The 17,597-nt window shown below is 31.7% G+C and overlaps 1 protein-coding gene across 2 annotated transcripts in view; it reads left to right on the top strand.

The window, feature by feature from the left end:
* Nucleotides 1–17,597, top strand: part of LOC142326698 (putative inorganic phosphate cotransporter) — a 160,038-nt gene that overhangs the window by 105,976 nt on the left and 36,465 nt on the right. The window contains exon 1 of one of the 2 annotated variants that reach the window (XM_075369325.1): nucleotides 3,689–3,831. The exons of the other annotated variant lie outside the window; for it this stretch is intronic. Coding sequence (XP_075225440.1) covers nucleotides 3,723–3,831 — 109 coding nt within the window. The 5' untranslated portion in view covers nucleotides 3,689–3,722. Of the gene's footprint in view, nucleotides 1–3,688; nucleotides 3,832–17,597 lie in introns of those variants that run through there. 2 annotated transcript variants of the gene reach the window in all.

Genomic DNA, 17,597 nt, shown 5'->3' with positions numbered 1-17,597 from the left:
AAACTGAAATTCCGGAATAATTGCCGGCCTCCGTGGCGCGAGTGGTAGCGTCTCGGCCTTTCACCCCGGAGGTCCTGGGTTCGAATCCCGGTCAGGCATGGCATTTTTTCATACGCTACATTTCCATATCTCACGCACAGGCTTTCAATCTTACTGTTCTGATGTCATCAAACAACCAAAAAAAAAATCTATATATATAAAAATGAACGTTTGTTTGTCTGGACTCGCTAGGTGGCACTGGTGTCGAGATAATATCGAAACAAATATATAAACTGTCTTTCTTCTTCTATGTATGTAAAAGGCAATGTTTTTTAATGTTCGCTATAGAAAAAAACTGCTTGACCTATTTACGCGAGGGAAAATGGGAAAAGGAGAAATTGGAAACAGGGATAATATAAAAAGGGAAAAGGGGGAAACAGGAAAAGGAAATGGATGGAGAAAGGGGACGAGAAATGGAAAAAGAGCTAAAGGGAAAAGGAACAGAGAAAAACAAGAAAGGGGGAAGGGGAAAAAGGGAAAAGTGAAAGATTAAATTTTGTGCAGATCCGTAATGTTCAGTTTTTAATGTTTTATCAAACTTTCAATTTTGTTCATTTATTCTATATATATATATATATATATATATATATATATATATATATACTCAAATATAGCAATAGCGAAGCATTGCCGTCTGCTAGTTAAACATAAATTAAACTAGAAAATCCAAAAATAATACGATTCTAAATTATAATTTTCAATTAATTAAAATCGGATATTTCACCAAATCTGTTACATATACACGTATGTAATAATGCCTATTAAATTACATATACACATTTTTTAAAGTACATAAAATTTTATTTCACTAATAACTTCTGATTTTTTCTTATTTTTTTTTACTATTATTTATTGTAAAAGTTTTTTTTTAGAATCACCGGTTAATAATTATTAAATCAATATATTTAAATTAAAAAAGTTAAAAAAATAAATTAAAAAAAAGTCAAAAAAAAGGAGGTGAAGTCTGATTTGAACCAATGTGCCTCCCCTTGCAAGATACAAATATTTCATTAATTAAAATTTTATTTGGCTATTAACTTTGGAACCATTGAAAATAAATACCACTTATGTTATATCGTTGAAAAGCTCTTAATGAGGGCTTATTACTGCACTTAAGAAAAAGTCCAAAATCCAAATTTTCTGGTATTTTGGACTTTTTTGGACACCTTTGGTTCAGTCGATTGAAATCAAAAGGGGAGGTGCACAACTAGATGTTACAACAGTCCTAAATCCAAAATTTCAACATCCTACTGCTAATCGTTTTTGAGTTATACAAGATACATACGTATGTACAGACGTCAAGCCGAAACTAGTCAAAATAGATTCAGGGATGGTCAAAATGGATATTTCCGTTGAAATCTGAAAACCGAAATTTTTCCCGTTCACAATACTTCCTTTACTTTGTAAAAGGAAGTAAAAATAAACGTACGACAAATTAAGGTATTGTATTAACTTGACAATAGAAATTATTAAATTTGTCTTATATTTCTATTTAAATGTTTTTAAAGTTTTATTTATTTGTTTATGTATTACATAATTTTCTTTCGTTTTGCAGTTTATATAACTATACATTTTTTAAGACATAATTTAACATGAAGAACTTATCTTGAATGCATGCTATGACACCGTGGGTCAATGTTTTTATTATCAGACAATGTGTTACAGAATAACATGTTACTGTCTTAATTTCATTCTTAATTAATTTCATTGTTACTATTTTAATTTTATTCTATACAATTTTTTCTTGTTTGACCATAGTCAAATTTTTATCTACAATTACTAAACCTAATTCTCTTTTTTGCGATAAATTCTGTTCCAATTTAATTATTTCCTTGTTCTTTCAAATTTTATTTTGTGATTAGATTTATCAGATACACATACACACACTATACAATATATATATATATATATATATATATATATATATATATATATAAATATATATATATATATATATATATATATATAGGTAAGTGAATAAATATTGCTATTACTAAAAGACAAATGGATCTTATCAGAGGGATAAGATCATAATACAACAAAAAGCAGAATTTAGCTTAATGCTTAGTAAAAAAAAGAAAATTAGAAATTATATATATGTAGAAAATTAGTAGAAAAATTAGGTTACATTTATAACACATTAACCAAATTTAAAGAAGATTATAAATTAAATTTGAGATCCAAGAGGGTAATTCAAAATAACAATTCACAAAGTTAAAATAAATATTTACTTGTAGAATTTTTTACTTTTGGCCGCACGATGGGGTTGCAGGATGAAATTGAATTTTCTTTATGTTTTGATATATGAAAAATATGAAAATGCCATTCATTTGAAATGGAGTTTCCTTGTATATATATATATATATATATATATATATATATACATTAGCAGACCCGGCAATGGTCCGCTATTGCTATATTTGAATGTATATATAGATTAAATGAACACAATTGAAAGTTTAATAAAACATTAACAAAATGAACATTACGGAACTTCACAAATTTAATCTTTCCCTTTTCCCTTTTACCCTTTCTCACCTTTCATCCTTTTACTTTTCCCGTTTACATTTTTACCACATTACCTTTCCCCTTTTCCTTCCCATCTCCCTTTACTCCCCCATTTCTCGTTCCCTTATTCCCATTTCCACCTTCTCTTTCCCCCTTTTCCCTTTTCTTTTTTCTCCTTTCCCCTTCCCATTTCCTTTTCCCAGTTTTCCCTTTCTTTTTTCCATTTTCCCCTTCTTCCCTTTTACCTTTTCCGATTTTTTCCTTTCTCCCCTTCTCCCCGCGCGTAAATCGGTGCAGTAGTTTTTTAATTTATAGCGGTTGCACAAATCGAAAACATTGAAATGGAATCGTAAAATATTTAGTGTAGCTTGTGTTGCTTTTACGTCCAACAGGTAGCGCTGTTTTTAAAAAAAAAAGCACGGATTACCTGTCACAAGTGTGACTTCTTAGATACATAAATAGTAGGTATATAAAACATGCGCGTATTCAAATACAACGTTGTGTCAAAATTTCAAAGCAAACGGTGAAGAACTTTCGGAGATTTAAGATTTTGAACAAACGAACATTTACATTTTTTTTTTTTTTTTGTAAACGAATATTTACAAAATTATACTTTTCCTAGTGAATGTATAATTTTATCAGGGTTATATGTTCAGCTTTAATAGTGAAAATAATTTAAATTAGAAAAATACCCAAAAAACTAAAAAACCACTGTTTATTATGAAAAAACTGCGTATTTTTCAGTTGTTATCATTAAGATACTTTTTTTAAAAACGGTGATGCAATTACCAATAATTTATTTTTATTTTGGAAATTTCCTTTTTCTTATCAAAGACATAAAATTTTAATTCATAACATTGGTAGGCAAATAACGTTGATTTAGTTACAAACAAATAGACGATAAGTTGACTAATCTAACGTATAAAGTCTGCTTGTAAGATTATTTCATATTTATTATTATTATTAACAACTCCTGTTGCATTCGTATTACGTTTAGTTGTGTTTAGCGGGGTTATGTGTTAATATAAAATAAATATTTTTTTAAAAAATTATTATTTTTATTGGAATTCGTTTAATGAACATTTCTTTTGTATTATAATTACTTATTTAGAATTTTGCTAACTTTTTTTTAACGAACGAGATTGAATAATTTTTTTAATCGTAATTAATAAGTCATGGAGTCAAGTACCGAAACAGTTCCATTAATTGGATATCAACATGAAAGAATTACTTATGGTATAGAATTACCTGCGCGAACATCACCTTGCGATGGATTAAAAACTGGTGAGAATTATCAGAATTTTAATTTATTAATAAATTATTTTTACGTTATCACTTAATATGTATTAATAGCAAATTAAATAAGACGTGTTGTGTTCAAGAATAAACAGTGATAAATTATATTTTCAGAGCGTCATAGCTGTTAGTGCCATGCTGCAAGAAGGAAAGTATCGTAATCGGTCAAAAATATAGGATATGAGTATTTTTTTATATTTCGCGACATTTCATAACCTTAGAAAAATATTTAAGTAATGAACGTACGTATGTATGTGCGTTGTCGTGTTTAAAGCTTAATAACTTTTGACTGGATAAATCGATTTTTATAAAATTTTTTACAGAGGCTCGTTTATATGGGGAAATTTGTTGGTAAACTTTTGTCGATAAAATTTTTGAGTTAACAGTTTTTTGTGGCCAATTTTCTCAAACTTTTGCAAATCTAACCTCACTTTAACTCGGTAAATGCGATCATGCTTATCGTATCATTTTAAAAAAAAATTTGCCTCAAAATTCCCCCTTCACCAAAAATCGAAAAAACTATCTTTTTATTTATTGCATATTTTTTTAACCGATTTTTTTAATGTAGTAATAGAAGTGCAAGAACGCAACCCAAAAAAATAATACTTTAGGGGCTATATTTTGGTGGGAAAGCCGATTAGTGTTTAAAAATATCGATTTTTTGAATTCAAAACTTTTATTGATTTATTTAAACTTAAAATAATCATATTACAATAAAATTTTATCATAATTCACCCCCTATCCCGAAAAAAAGAAATCTAAAGTAACTTTTTATTAGTTGCACATTTTTTAGTAATTTTTTGTCTTTAACATAGTAAACGTAGAAAAAAATGTTCTGGGAAGTGATTTTGGAATTTGAAAGCACAAAAAATAAAACAATACCGATTTTTTTATTATTTTTGGGGGGGGGTTATTTAAACGTATAATGATAATTTTACGATAAAACTTCAACATAAATTACCCCCACCCCAGAAAAGAAAACTTCGGTTACTTTTTTCACGTTTAATTATTTTTCCACTACATAAGAATAAAAACCAATAATACTTTCCAGGAAAGTATAGCAAATGTGTTCCCAGCTTTTTTTTAAATAATTTTAAATCTAGTAAATCTCTGAAGTTTCTTATTCTGTTAATATTTGTGACGGAGTAGTAGCGTATCTAACTTTCATCCGGAGGTTTCCGATTCGAGTCTCGGTCAGTCATATTTTTCACTCGCTACAAAATTGATTATTGTACAACAGTAACTGTTATTGAGCGTCAGCCTGTTGTTGCTATATAAATTATTGATATGAAGAGCTTTATTAGAACTCTAATATATTTATCGAACCGTATACAGAACCTATCGTTGTAGACAATAAGAATAAAGTCCTGAAGTTTTTTAATAAAGTTATAGATTGTAAGGTAGTATATAAAAAAGATTTTAAATCAAATGCCGTGTAATATTTTCGATAGATTAGTTTATTTATTTTATTCAATTTTTTCCTCTTCGACAGAAAAATTCTAGGAAAATATATTTGTTCGATAAATACGTTGAAGCCATATCGTTTTGTACTTTTAAATTTTTTTATTTTTGAAGAGTTTAAAATTAATTTTTAATTAAAAATTTAAGAAATTTATAATTTTTTTTTTTTGTCTTCAGTCATTTGACTGGTTTGATGCAGATCTCCAAGATTCCCTATCTAGTGCTAGTCGTTTCATTTCAGTATACCCTCTACATCCTACATCGCTAACAATTTGTTTTACATATTCCAAACGTGGCCTGCCTACACAATTTTTTCCTTCTACCTGTCCTTCCAATATTAAAGCGACTATTCCAGGATGCCTTAGTATGTGGCCTATAAGTCTGTCTCTTCTTTTAACTATATTTTTCCAAACGCTTCTTTCTTCATCTATTTGCCGCAATACCTCTTCATTTGTCGCTTTATCCACCCATCTGATTTTTAACATTCTCCTATAGCACCGCATTTCAAAAGCTTCTAATCTTTTCTTCTCAGATACTCCGATCGTCCAAGTTTCACTTCCATATAAAGCGACGCTCCAAACATACACTTTCAAAAATCTTTTCCTGACATTTAAATTAATTTTTTATATAAACAAAATATATTTCTTACTGAAGGCTCGTTTAGCTTGTGCTATTCGGCATTTTATATCGCTCCTGCTTCGTCCATCTTTAATAATTCTACTTCCCAAATAACAAAATTCTTCTACCTCCATAATCTTTCTCCTCCTATTTTCACATTCAGAGGTCCATCTTTGTTATTTCTACTACGTTTCATTACTTTTGTTTTCTTCTTGTTTATTTTCACGCGGTAGTTCTTGCGTAGCACTTCATCTATGCCGTTCATTGTTTCTTCTAAATCCTTTTTACTCTGGGCTAGAATTACTATATCATCAGCAAATCGTAGCATCTTTATCTTTTCACCTTGTACTGTTACTCCGAATTAATGTATAATTAAAAGAGTAGAAAGGAAACATAATTTTTCAGTCGTTTGATAAAAATCTGCTATTAATTTTTAATATTTTTATGTTGTTTTTAAGATTTTTATTAAGAAAAGGAATTTATAATTGCTGATGAAGTAATATATGCTACGAAAGAAATAGAAGAAAAACTTTTTTTAACTTATTAACTTTGTAAAAGTATTTTAATTAAAAATATTTAATACGTGTGGTTAGTAATTTATCGAAGTGAAGTTACGCTTCATTTTAATTACTAAACTAAACGTCCGTCTAAAGATTCTTTCTGGATGTTAATTAACATATGATATAAAAGCCATAAAACGAGCCTATTACGGCATATTTTACGTTCAGGAAATTTTTCTGGTAGTTATATTATCAACTTTTACAACAGACGATGTCATAAAATTATTTGATACAGACAGAATTACTTTTAAGAAATTCTTTAAAAAATGTACTAAACGATGTTTCTGAACTTTCTCGGCGTTTTCATAGAGGTGAAAATTTAACCTACTATCACAGTGATAAAACTGAAAATTATTATTAGTACTCTCATGACCTTATTTATTTATTTTCTTATCGATGAAAAGAAAACTAGTAAAAAAACCATATAATAGTATGCCAAACCAATAGTTACAACGATTAATTGTTATTCTTAATCGTGTTAACGATTAAAAAATTTAATTTACTTTTGTGTTAATCGTTATTTTCACAAACTCAATCTTGTGCAGCAGCATTCCGCTTAATGTATTACAAAATTTATCTAAGAAAATCTCAAATGCCAATGTTTTTGGCTACTTGAACAAAAAACTAATTTTTAAAACTAGTTAATAATTTACTTCTCTGATAACATATCCTCTATCTCTGATAATATGAACATTTTTCATCTTGATTATTGCTCGCTTAGAAAAAAAAAATCTTTTGTCTATTTATTGAAGCTGTTAAAACTCATAAAACACTTTTTTAAACGTGAAGGGTGAATACACCATCCAAAAATTAGGAGGTTAAATTTATTTAGAAGAAAAACATGAAAACTATTATTACTTTTCTGTCTATGTAGCAACTGTAGCGAAGCTATATAGATGGGAAAGTATAGTGATCGGTCAAAATTGGCCATTCCTGGTTTTCATCGAATTTTGAGGACCCCCAAGAACCCCAGAAAAACGAAAAATGGCATCGAAATTTCCGCAACAAAATGTCCTTAATCTCCAGAACTACTTGACCGATTTTCATCAAACTTGGAAATAATATTTCTATAATAGGGACATTGATATTATTAAATTTTCAATTCAAAAGGTCAAATGGTGGGGTTAAAGGGAGGAAAAAATGTATGTGTATGCGTGTGTAAGCCGCGTAATGTAAAAGTCCTATAACTGTGTTGTCAGCTATTTTTTTAATCAACAGATTGAAACTGTAATAAAATACAAAAATTTATAAAAAACCTTTTAAGTATTATCTTAATATTTTTTTTAAGTTAAACAATTATCAGAGAAAAAATTAAAATAATATTAAAATATAACAAATAAAATTTAAAACCACCCATGACGAAACACCTTAAACAACGTGAAATAATTAGATAACTTTATTTTTACCTTGTAATCCTCTGTGACATTGTGATATTATTTTTAAGACGATAAAATTTAAGATTTTGATTAACCGTCGGGACTACGATGATAAATAAAACATATCTATGCAGTCTACGAGTGAAGCGCGACGGGCAATCAAAATCTTAAATTTTATTGTCTTAAAAACAATATCACAATGTCACAGAGGATGATTATAAGGTAAAAATAGTCATTTATTTCGTCGCGCGGGATTTTTAAAATGTTTAATTTTTTATTTATTACGTTTTAAAGATTTTTTTCTCGGTTCTCGTAGGAGGAGGAAAAAGCTCTGCCTGCTACCGTCCGTCCCCAACAGACGGTAGTGTCGGGCTCTCACCGAATAAAAAACCTCCCCCTTCTTCCCGTAGGGACTGAACCTGGCTGCAAGGCATGAACACGGTTCCTATGTGACGGTTGCGGGAAACACGTACTGCCGGCTTCTGAGCAACAGAATCTGACATTCACCGGGAATCATCGACAGGCGACGACCCGGGTGGTTCCCCGCTGCCCACTCCGGAATTGGCCGTCACTCATTATTACCCATCCGCCATTTTACCCTTGATGATGTCAGTGATCATGCACTATACCAGCCCAGCTCCTCCTGGTCCTGAGTATGCAGCCCATACCTTCGTTATCAGGATCTAGATGTCCCAGAGTACGGTACCATTCTGCCCGTGATTGCTCTCCCAGTGGTAGCAGTTGAAGACGGTACATTAAATTGAAGTTAATGGGTACATTAAGTTGAAGACGGTAGATTAAATGCAGTCAACCTGTTCACAGCAGACATACAGGTCTGACTCCATCCGTCCGAATCTCTTCAGGTATCAGCGGAAACACCCATGTCCCGTAAGGAACTGGGTTAGCTCGTACCCCATCTCACCATACGTTCTCTCCACCCAAGGTTTAATGATTGTCACCAGACTTGGGGCAGAATTGGAAACGAGAGGCGGATTGTCTCGCAAACAATTCGATTTTGTCAAAGGAAGATCCACAGTTTACGCTCTGCAGTACGTGATTAACTGGATTAGAGAAAGAGCGGATGGTTCTCGGCGTCGACGGAGGATACCATCGGTTGTTCTCCTAGACGTCAAAAATGCTTTCGGAAGCCTCCCCTGGCCGGTTATCAATCAGGCCTTTGTTGAAAAAAACTTTAGTCCATATCTCAAAAGAATTATAAATTCTTACCTTCATCACAGAACGATGCACGTCAGTACGAAGAGGGAGACGTTCCAGTTGAAGTGTTCGGAGGAGATCCGCAGGGTCGGTCCTTGGACCACTTCTGAGGAACTCAGCTTTCGATGGAGTGTTACGTATCGAGCGAAGGAGATGTGGAACTAGTGGCCTTTGCGGATGACATAACTTTACTGGTTTCGGGGTATTCTGAACAAGAAATGGAGTACGCAAATGCCGCGATCATCAAAATACAGGCTTGGCTGTCAGACAAAGGATTGATGTTAGCGCCCACTAAGACCGCAGCCACACCATTAACTGGCCGTCGTAGGCTCCGAAATATAATCGTCCGAGTAGGTGATGCGGACATCCGCGCAACCGACACGGTCAAATACTTAGGCGTATGGTTGCATAAAAACTGATTACATACTGTACACTTGAACAAGGTGACTGAACGTGCAGAAACTTGTCATCGGGAAATTAAAAAGACTGATGAGTAATCACCGAGGACCAAGCCCCTCTAAGAGAAAACTGATACTGTCTGTAGCCATGTCAATAATATATTATGCTGTTCCGGCTTGGACGGAGGCTTTTAATAAAAATGAAACGTTCAACGGGTCTCATCTTTACAGCGTAGAATGAATATAAGCATAATATCGGCTTACAAAACTGTTTCGCAGACTGCACTCGAGGTGATTACGAGAGTTCCTACCGTACATCTTTGCGTTCTGATGTTGAAAAGGATACGACAGGGTGTGCCGCGCAAAGAAGCCCGAAATCAGATGTTGGAAGAATGGCAGACATACTGGCAAACCTAAAATACCGGTTGTTGGACAAGAAGGATGATTCCACGAATCGACTCGTGGGTCTCCAGAAATCATTGGGAGATGGGCTTCCATCTCTCTCAGTTATTGATTGGGCATGGAGGGTTTGGGGCTTACCTCCACCGCTTTGGCAGAAGGCTCGAACCGGTTTGCCAATACTGTGAAGAAATAGATACTGTGGAAAACACGATATACTTGTGTCACCGGTGGGACGAACTGAGGCACACATGGACCATTTAAGGACTGACACCGGATAATAACGTACAATACATGTTAAAGGACATCGTAAGTGGAACGCCGTAGCAACCTTAGTAACGAATATTATAAAGACTAAGAAACGGGACGCTGTTGAGTGAAACGGAATAACCTGGATGCAGGGTCTTACAGGGGCAGCTCTGCTCATGAGAGGGTGGTTCGCTGAGGTGGACCGCTTTTGATGACTGACCGGGGAACCCCTGAGTTCATGGGTAATAAAAAAAAGACCGAGACCCGGCTGGATCCCTCCATAGGGAGGGAGTACGGTTAGAGGCAGGCATATAAAAGACCCAGTCCCGGCTTGCTGGGTGAACGACACCCGCGCGGAACGGCATAGCCGAGTGTCGCGGGGTCTTGGTAGGTTAGAGACAAAGGCAACTTCTGAGGGTATGCAATGCATTAGCCGGTCCACCCTCCTAGGTATGGGAGAAAAAAAAAGGGTGTCCAAGCGCCGTTCCTAGATTCTTGCCATCTCGCCTGCCACCCGTTCATTAGTAGTTTCTGTGTCTGCTGCTTCACCATTCCCCCCACCTCTCTCTTTCCGATGTCGAGCAAGAAGGTCAATCGGTGAGATAGCCGATATCACCAAGAGTTAGAGACTTAGAAACATTCAAAAGCCGTTTTGAAAAATCATATCTACTGCAGCGCCCCTTGGTAACCTGTAACAGTAAAACTAATCTAAGAACCTGCTCTGAAGTGTTACCTATGTAATTCAAAAAACCGCATCAAAATCGGTCGTATGTAGTTTTTGAGGAAAATGGAACAGACATACACATGTTTGTTTTGAATTTGTTTCAAAACATAAATTCAAGGTCTTAGTTTATACCGACAGCAATAACTTCCGTACACTATAACTGTAAAGAAATAAAATTAATATAATAATAACAGAAGTTTATTGTTGTTTTTGCCATATATTGCCAGGAAAGCACAGTTAACCTAAATGTTTGCTATAATTATCTGAAATTTTGTCACTTATATTTCAGTTTAAAATCTTTTATAAGGTAAACAAGGCAACTTTTATTAGACACGTTATTTATTTTTCTCAGCCCACAGGCTTAAAAAGCTTGCGTGTTAAATTGCCTTCACGATAATTACATTCTGGATTTAATTCTACTGGTACTAGTTAACATTTCAGATGTAAGTAATATATATTTTAAGGAACTAATTTTCGTATTTGCGATAAATTTACGCATGATGGACGTAAAAAGTGATTGTATTGAGGTTACAAAATCAACGACACGACAAGAAACATGTACAGTATATACTTAATTTTGTCTACCGATCGTAATTTAAGAGCTACTGATTCTACTTAAATGAAACTCTTACTGTTAAAAATTAAAAATAAATGATGTTTGTAATACTTAAAATTAACGTATGTCTGAAAAGGTATAACTTCTTAAAAACATATTTTTGCTTATTTGTATTCTATCAAAAAACTGATGGACCAAAATTTAAAGTGTATGTAATCATTACTTAAAAGATTTTATTTTTAATTTTTCTTTGTGAATAATAGTTTTCTCCTATTTCATTACATATTTTACGTTCAATCAAAAAACTTTACAGGTACAAAACTTGAAATCCGTGTATGTTAAAATAATGTTTGCCTAATTTTTTTTTTTTTTTAATTTGATGAGATTATCTTTTTTTTGGATATAAAATGTGTTTCTGTCAATCTTTTTTTTATTGATCAATTACTTCACCACAGAAGCTTACATGTGGAAATATGTAGCGTAAGAAAAATTCCGTATCTGACCGGGATGAAAGGCCGAGAGCTATCATTCCGCCGTGGAGATCGGCTTATATTTTCTTGCTTGTGTTATATTTAATAATTTTAATATTTAAAAATTATAAACACTAATATTAATGAATGTTTATATAATTAAAATATTTATGCTGACAGATTTTTAAATATTCAGATCGGAGTCCCACCTTTTTTAAAAAATTATTTTTTTGCCTTTTTGAATTGTCAATTTTGAATTCTATCAAAACTAGTATAACAAAAAATACGAAAAAAAAAGTTTTTTTATACACTTCTTGATTAACCTTGTTTTTATTTATTGTTAGTACGGATTCTTATTAAAGGGTTTTTTCTTTTTTTTGGAAAATAATAATGTTAACATTGAAAAAATAATTAATTCCTATTCCATTTTAAATTTTTACAGAGATGATTTTTAAAAGTAACAGTACTATAACTTTCAACCATTCTTTGCAATCCCAAATAATAATTTGGGATTGCAAATTATTATTCCCTTGATAATGAGGTTTCTCTTTGAAACGATATTATAAACAATTTACGAAGTCGCGGTTGTAGCCGCGACTTCAAACAAAAATTCTAAGAACTCTATTATAAATAATTTAAACAAAACACTTTTTTTTTAGATGATTAATATAACTATATTTTGCTTTTGTTGTGACGTATGAGGGCGTGTCGTGTTATTACTTTATTCGCTTAATTTCAGTATCTTATTTATTTATTTATATGTATTTTGGGTCATATATTATCTAGTAACCTATTTCGTATATTTAACTTTGAACTTTTTGGTTATTTTATTTTAATGATGTGTATAAAAAAAATTGTTCAAAACAGTTTTTAGCTATTTAATAACATGGAAGTAGAAAATTATTTGATAATATTCTTGGAAACGAGTAATTTACTGAATAAAATGTAAAAATTGACGAACAAAACTACTATCATTGTTATGTAAGCCATAAAGTTTCTGATAATATTTTATCAAAAATTCTTAGCCTTACAAAACAATTTCCGGTCAATTTTTATTTTGCTCTCATGTAATATTTTGTCAAATAAATTGCCCATATGATGTTAAATATGATCTACATATTTTACACTTATCTAATCTACATATAAAAAATTAGAGCATAAGTAGTACTCTAATTAAAAATAAGTAAATACAGTAGTATTATTAATTACAAATAACTTTTTTTTTGTTAAAATTGTAAAAATAATAGTTCCTCTATAACATCAGATTTATTATATATATATATATGAATATATTTATATGTAAACTAGTCCCCCATTCGGATCTCTGAGTGGGGACTACTAAGGAAGGGGTCACCAAAAAATTAAAATATAACATTCTATTAGTCAGAATGTGGAATGTTAGAAGTCTAAAAAAGGTTGGTAGGTTGGAAAATTAAAGAGGGAAAAGGAGAGGTTAAATGTAGATGTAGTAGGAATTAGCGAAGTTCAGTGGGAAGAGGAAGACGACTTTTGGTCAGGTGATGTTAGAATAATTAACTCAGCAGGCAGGAGTAGGTTTTATAATGAACAAGAAGATAGGGAAAAGAGTAGAGTATTTCAAAAAGCTTAACGATAGAATCATTGTAATAAGGATAAAATCAAAACCTAAGCCAATGATTGTTAACGTCTATATGCCTTCAAGTGCCCATGATGATAGTGAGGTAGAGTGTGTACACAAAGAAATTGATGAAGCAACTAAACACTTAAAAGGAGATGAAAATTTAATAGTACTTAGAGATTGGAATGCAAGCATCAGAAAAGGCAAATAAGGAAATATTGTGAGAGAATATGGGCTGGGCAATAGGAATGAAAGAGGGGACTGACTTATTAAGTTTTGCACGAAGTATAATTTAGTAATTGCAAACACCCAGTTCGCAAATCATAATAGAAGAATATTCAAAATCAGAATAGAAGAATATACTTTGTACACATGGAAAAAGCAGGGTGATACTGCAAGGTGTCACCTCAACATTAGATATCCAGAAGCAGATATTGATAGCAATCATAATTTAGTGATAATGAAATGTAGATTGGGATTTAAAAACCGGAAGAAAAGGTGTCAGATGAATCGTAATTTAGAGAAGCTTGAGGAAAAGGAGGTAAAAAAGATTTTTGAGGAGAACATCACAAGAGGTCTGAATAAAAATGATACGGTAGAAAATACAGAAGAAGAATGGAAGAATGTTAAAAAGGAAATCCTTAAATCAACAGAAGCAAACTAAGGTGGAACAAAGAGAACTGGTAGAAAACCTTGGTTCAGATGATATATTGCAGCTGATGGATGAACATAGAATGCTAGCGATGAAGAAGGTAAAAGGAACTATCGACAATTAAGAAATACTATAAACAGCAAGTGCAAATTAGCAAAGAAAAGTAGATTAAAAAAAATGTTAAGAAGTGGAAAGAGAAATGATCACTGGTAAAATAGATGGAGCATACAGGAAAGTTAAGGAGAATTAAGTTGTATATAAATTAAAATCTAATAATGTATTAAATAAAGATGATACACCGATTTATAATACAAAAGAAAAGGTCGATAGGTGAGTGGAATATACTGAAGAGTTACATCGGGGTAATTAATTAAAAACTGGTGTTGCAGAGGAAAAAGAGGAAGTCAAAAAGGATGAAAAGGGAGATACAATACTGAGATCTGAATTTAATAGAGCATTAAAAGATTTGAATGGTAGAAAGACTCCTGGAATAGACGGGATACCTGCAGAATTACTGCGCAGTGGAGGTGAGGAAGCGATGTGAAAATAGGAGGAGAAAAGATTATGGAGGTAGAAGAATTTTGTTATTTGAGAAGTAAAATTATTAAAGATGGATGAAGCAGGAGAAATATAAAATGCCAAATAGTACAAGTGAAACAAGCTTTCAGTCAGAAATATAATTTGCTTACATCAAAAATTAATTTAAACATCAGGAAAACATTTTTGAAAGTATGTTTGCAGCATAGCTTTTTATGGAGTGAAACTTGGGCGATCACAGTACCTGAGAAGAAAAGATTAGAAGCTTTTGAGATGTGGTGCTAAAGGAGAATGTTAAAAAACAAATAGGTGGATAATGTGACAAATGAAGAGTTGTTGGGGCAAATTGATGAAGAAAGAAGTATTTGGAAACGTATAATTAAAAGAAGAGACAAATTAATAGGCCACATATTAAGGCATCCTGGAATAGTCACTTTGATATTGGAGGGACAGGTAGATGGGAAAAATTGTGCAGGTAGGCAATATTTGGAATATGTAAAACAAATTTTTAGGGATGTAGGATGTAGAGGGTATACCGAAATGAAATGATTGGCACTAGATAAGGAATCTTGGAGAGCTGCATCAAACCAGTCAAATGACTGAAGACAAAAAAATGTACATAATTTACATTTATTTTATCTACCTAGTCTAGCAATGAAGAAAAAAGCTGAAAATAGGGAGAAAAGTGAAAACCTTTTGGTAAAAAGGAAAACATAGTGAAACCCTTTTTCAAAATGAATTTTGAAGATATTCATTTCAATTTCCCTTCTATTTTAATCTAAATTTTCTTCCTTTATAAAACATACACCTAAACCTGAACCTGCTTAACTTTAACTTAAACTTTACAGAGGAAGATAATGTTCATTGCACTCCTCTTCTTCCTGAATTAAGCTACAAAAATAATTACTTTTTCTGTTTTGAATTAGGGTATCTGTACAAAATATTAATTAATTATGTGCTATAAATTCCAAATAGTATGAGCATTCCTGCTTTTCTTTTACTGGATGAACAAAATAAACAAAATACTTATATTGTACTAAGAAATGCTTTCAAGTTTTATTATTTTTAAATCAAACATCTAATCAGAATACCTAGTGAAGTATTTTACATAAGCTATATTATTTACAACCAATATGGACAAGACATTTTGGATGTTCCTAAGATAGACAGACTAAAATTTTAATTTAACCAATTAAAAAGAAATAAAAGAAATCCTAGCATATCGACTGATCTATGGATTGATGATGGTCAGTTCTGTAGTTCAAAACAATATTTTTATTTTCTGTACTCTGGCAATAAATTCCAAAAAATTCATGTTTCATTTTCAGACAGAGGAAGGCTCCATCGGATTTGAAAATACAACTCTCCCTACATGCCTTAAGCGATTAGGGTTATCACCTCTTCCCCCTTCCAAAAGTTAAAATTTCAATCAGCTGATACAGTGCATATTTTGACAACTAAGATACATACAATAATCAATAGCTGGGTGTATAACCAAATTTCAAATTATATTAGAAATTCAAGTATGTTTCCCAAATTTATTTCTGTAGTTGATCCTGAAAGTGAACACATTTTTTTTACATTCAGAGTTAAAGGATATAATGCAGTAATATTTATATAATACTGCCAATCTCCTTGCCAGAGTTGTAGCATCTCTGATTTTCATCCAAAAGGTTGTGGGTTCAAATCCCAGTCATGCTTATCATTTTTCTTATGTTATAGAATTCATTTATCATACAGTGACTATATTTGAACATAACCATCTTGTTTTGATACTATATAAATAATATACTCTTGTGTAAATTAAAATGAACAAAGAAAAAATTTTGGTTTAAATTGAGAATCATAAAATAAAATGTTTCACTATTTTTCATATAGGGTATGAATCATACAGGTTATGTTAGTTACATGTTTTGGGAATAATCTCAGTTTGTGAAAGGTTTTAATTTTTGTCTAATTGAACATAATTTAGTTTTATTTTAACAGTTTATCAAACATCTAAAAAATCGATTGATAACCAGAAAAAAATGTCTATTAATTTTCGTGAAAACTAATTTACGAAAGATACTGCTGCTAGATGCTAAATAAATGTAAATTATTAATTGAAAATAAAGAGACGGGTTCAGTTCCCTTAATTGGAAAGCCCAGTATGTCCAAAATCAGGCAATAAATATCAGAGTTGATGGATTGAAATGATAAAATAAATCACTAGAACAGTTTTAAGCTTATTAAAAATTTGCTTATTGTTGGCGTTAGTGTATATAACTAAGCTGTTAAAAGAGAAAACTTTGTGGTTCTGTTAATTTTAAAGGTAGGAGGAGACTGATAAAAAAACAACTTTAAACTGCAGGCTTCCGAATGTGCCAAAATATATAAAGAGGACTTAAAAGGTTATTTTCTCTTCAAGGACTCTTTCTTCAAGGAATGAGAGTGTAGCATGTTTGAAGACAATATGATGAAAAGTTTCACAGAAACGCTATTATCACTTTATAAAACATCAAATTAAAAAAAAGGATGTTATGGGATTGTTTTAGTAACACAGAATTGGAGTTTTGCCTCTGCAATTGGCTTAATAAACAGTACAAAATATATTAATATTTTTAAAATATTTATTGGTTCAAACCTAAATTGTAGGTGACATGAATATTATTCAAAAAGAATATTCTTGTGAATGATATGGTAATATATTTTGTGATATGGTTCTGCAGGTCAGCAAGATTTGTTGATACAGGTGGTACATAAACTGCATCTTTCACAAATCCCCACAAGAAAAAGTTACTTAGGGTAAGATCAGGTGTTCTTGGAGTTCAGAACTGAAACGATGGAAAAGATGTAATTAAGAATAAAAATATAGGTCTTCATTTCTGATGCATCCTAACCATTGTTGAGGCAGAGATTCATTCAGACAGCGTTGAACATCTAGGTGCTAATGAAATGGAGCT

Source organism: Lycorma delicatula, chromosome 6, assembly GCF_047948215.1.
Source record: "Lycorma delicatula isolate Av1 chromosome 6, ASM4794821v1, whole genome shotgun sequence".
In the NCBI taxonomy this organism is placed as follows: domain Eukaryota; kingdom Metazoa; phylum Arthropoda; class Insecta; order Hemiptera; family Fulgoridae; genus Lycorma; species Lycorma delicatula.
This window is presented reverse-complemented; position numbering and strand designations above follow the sequence as displayed.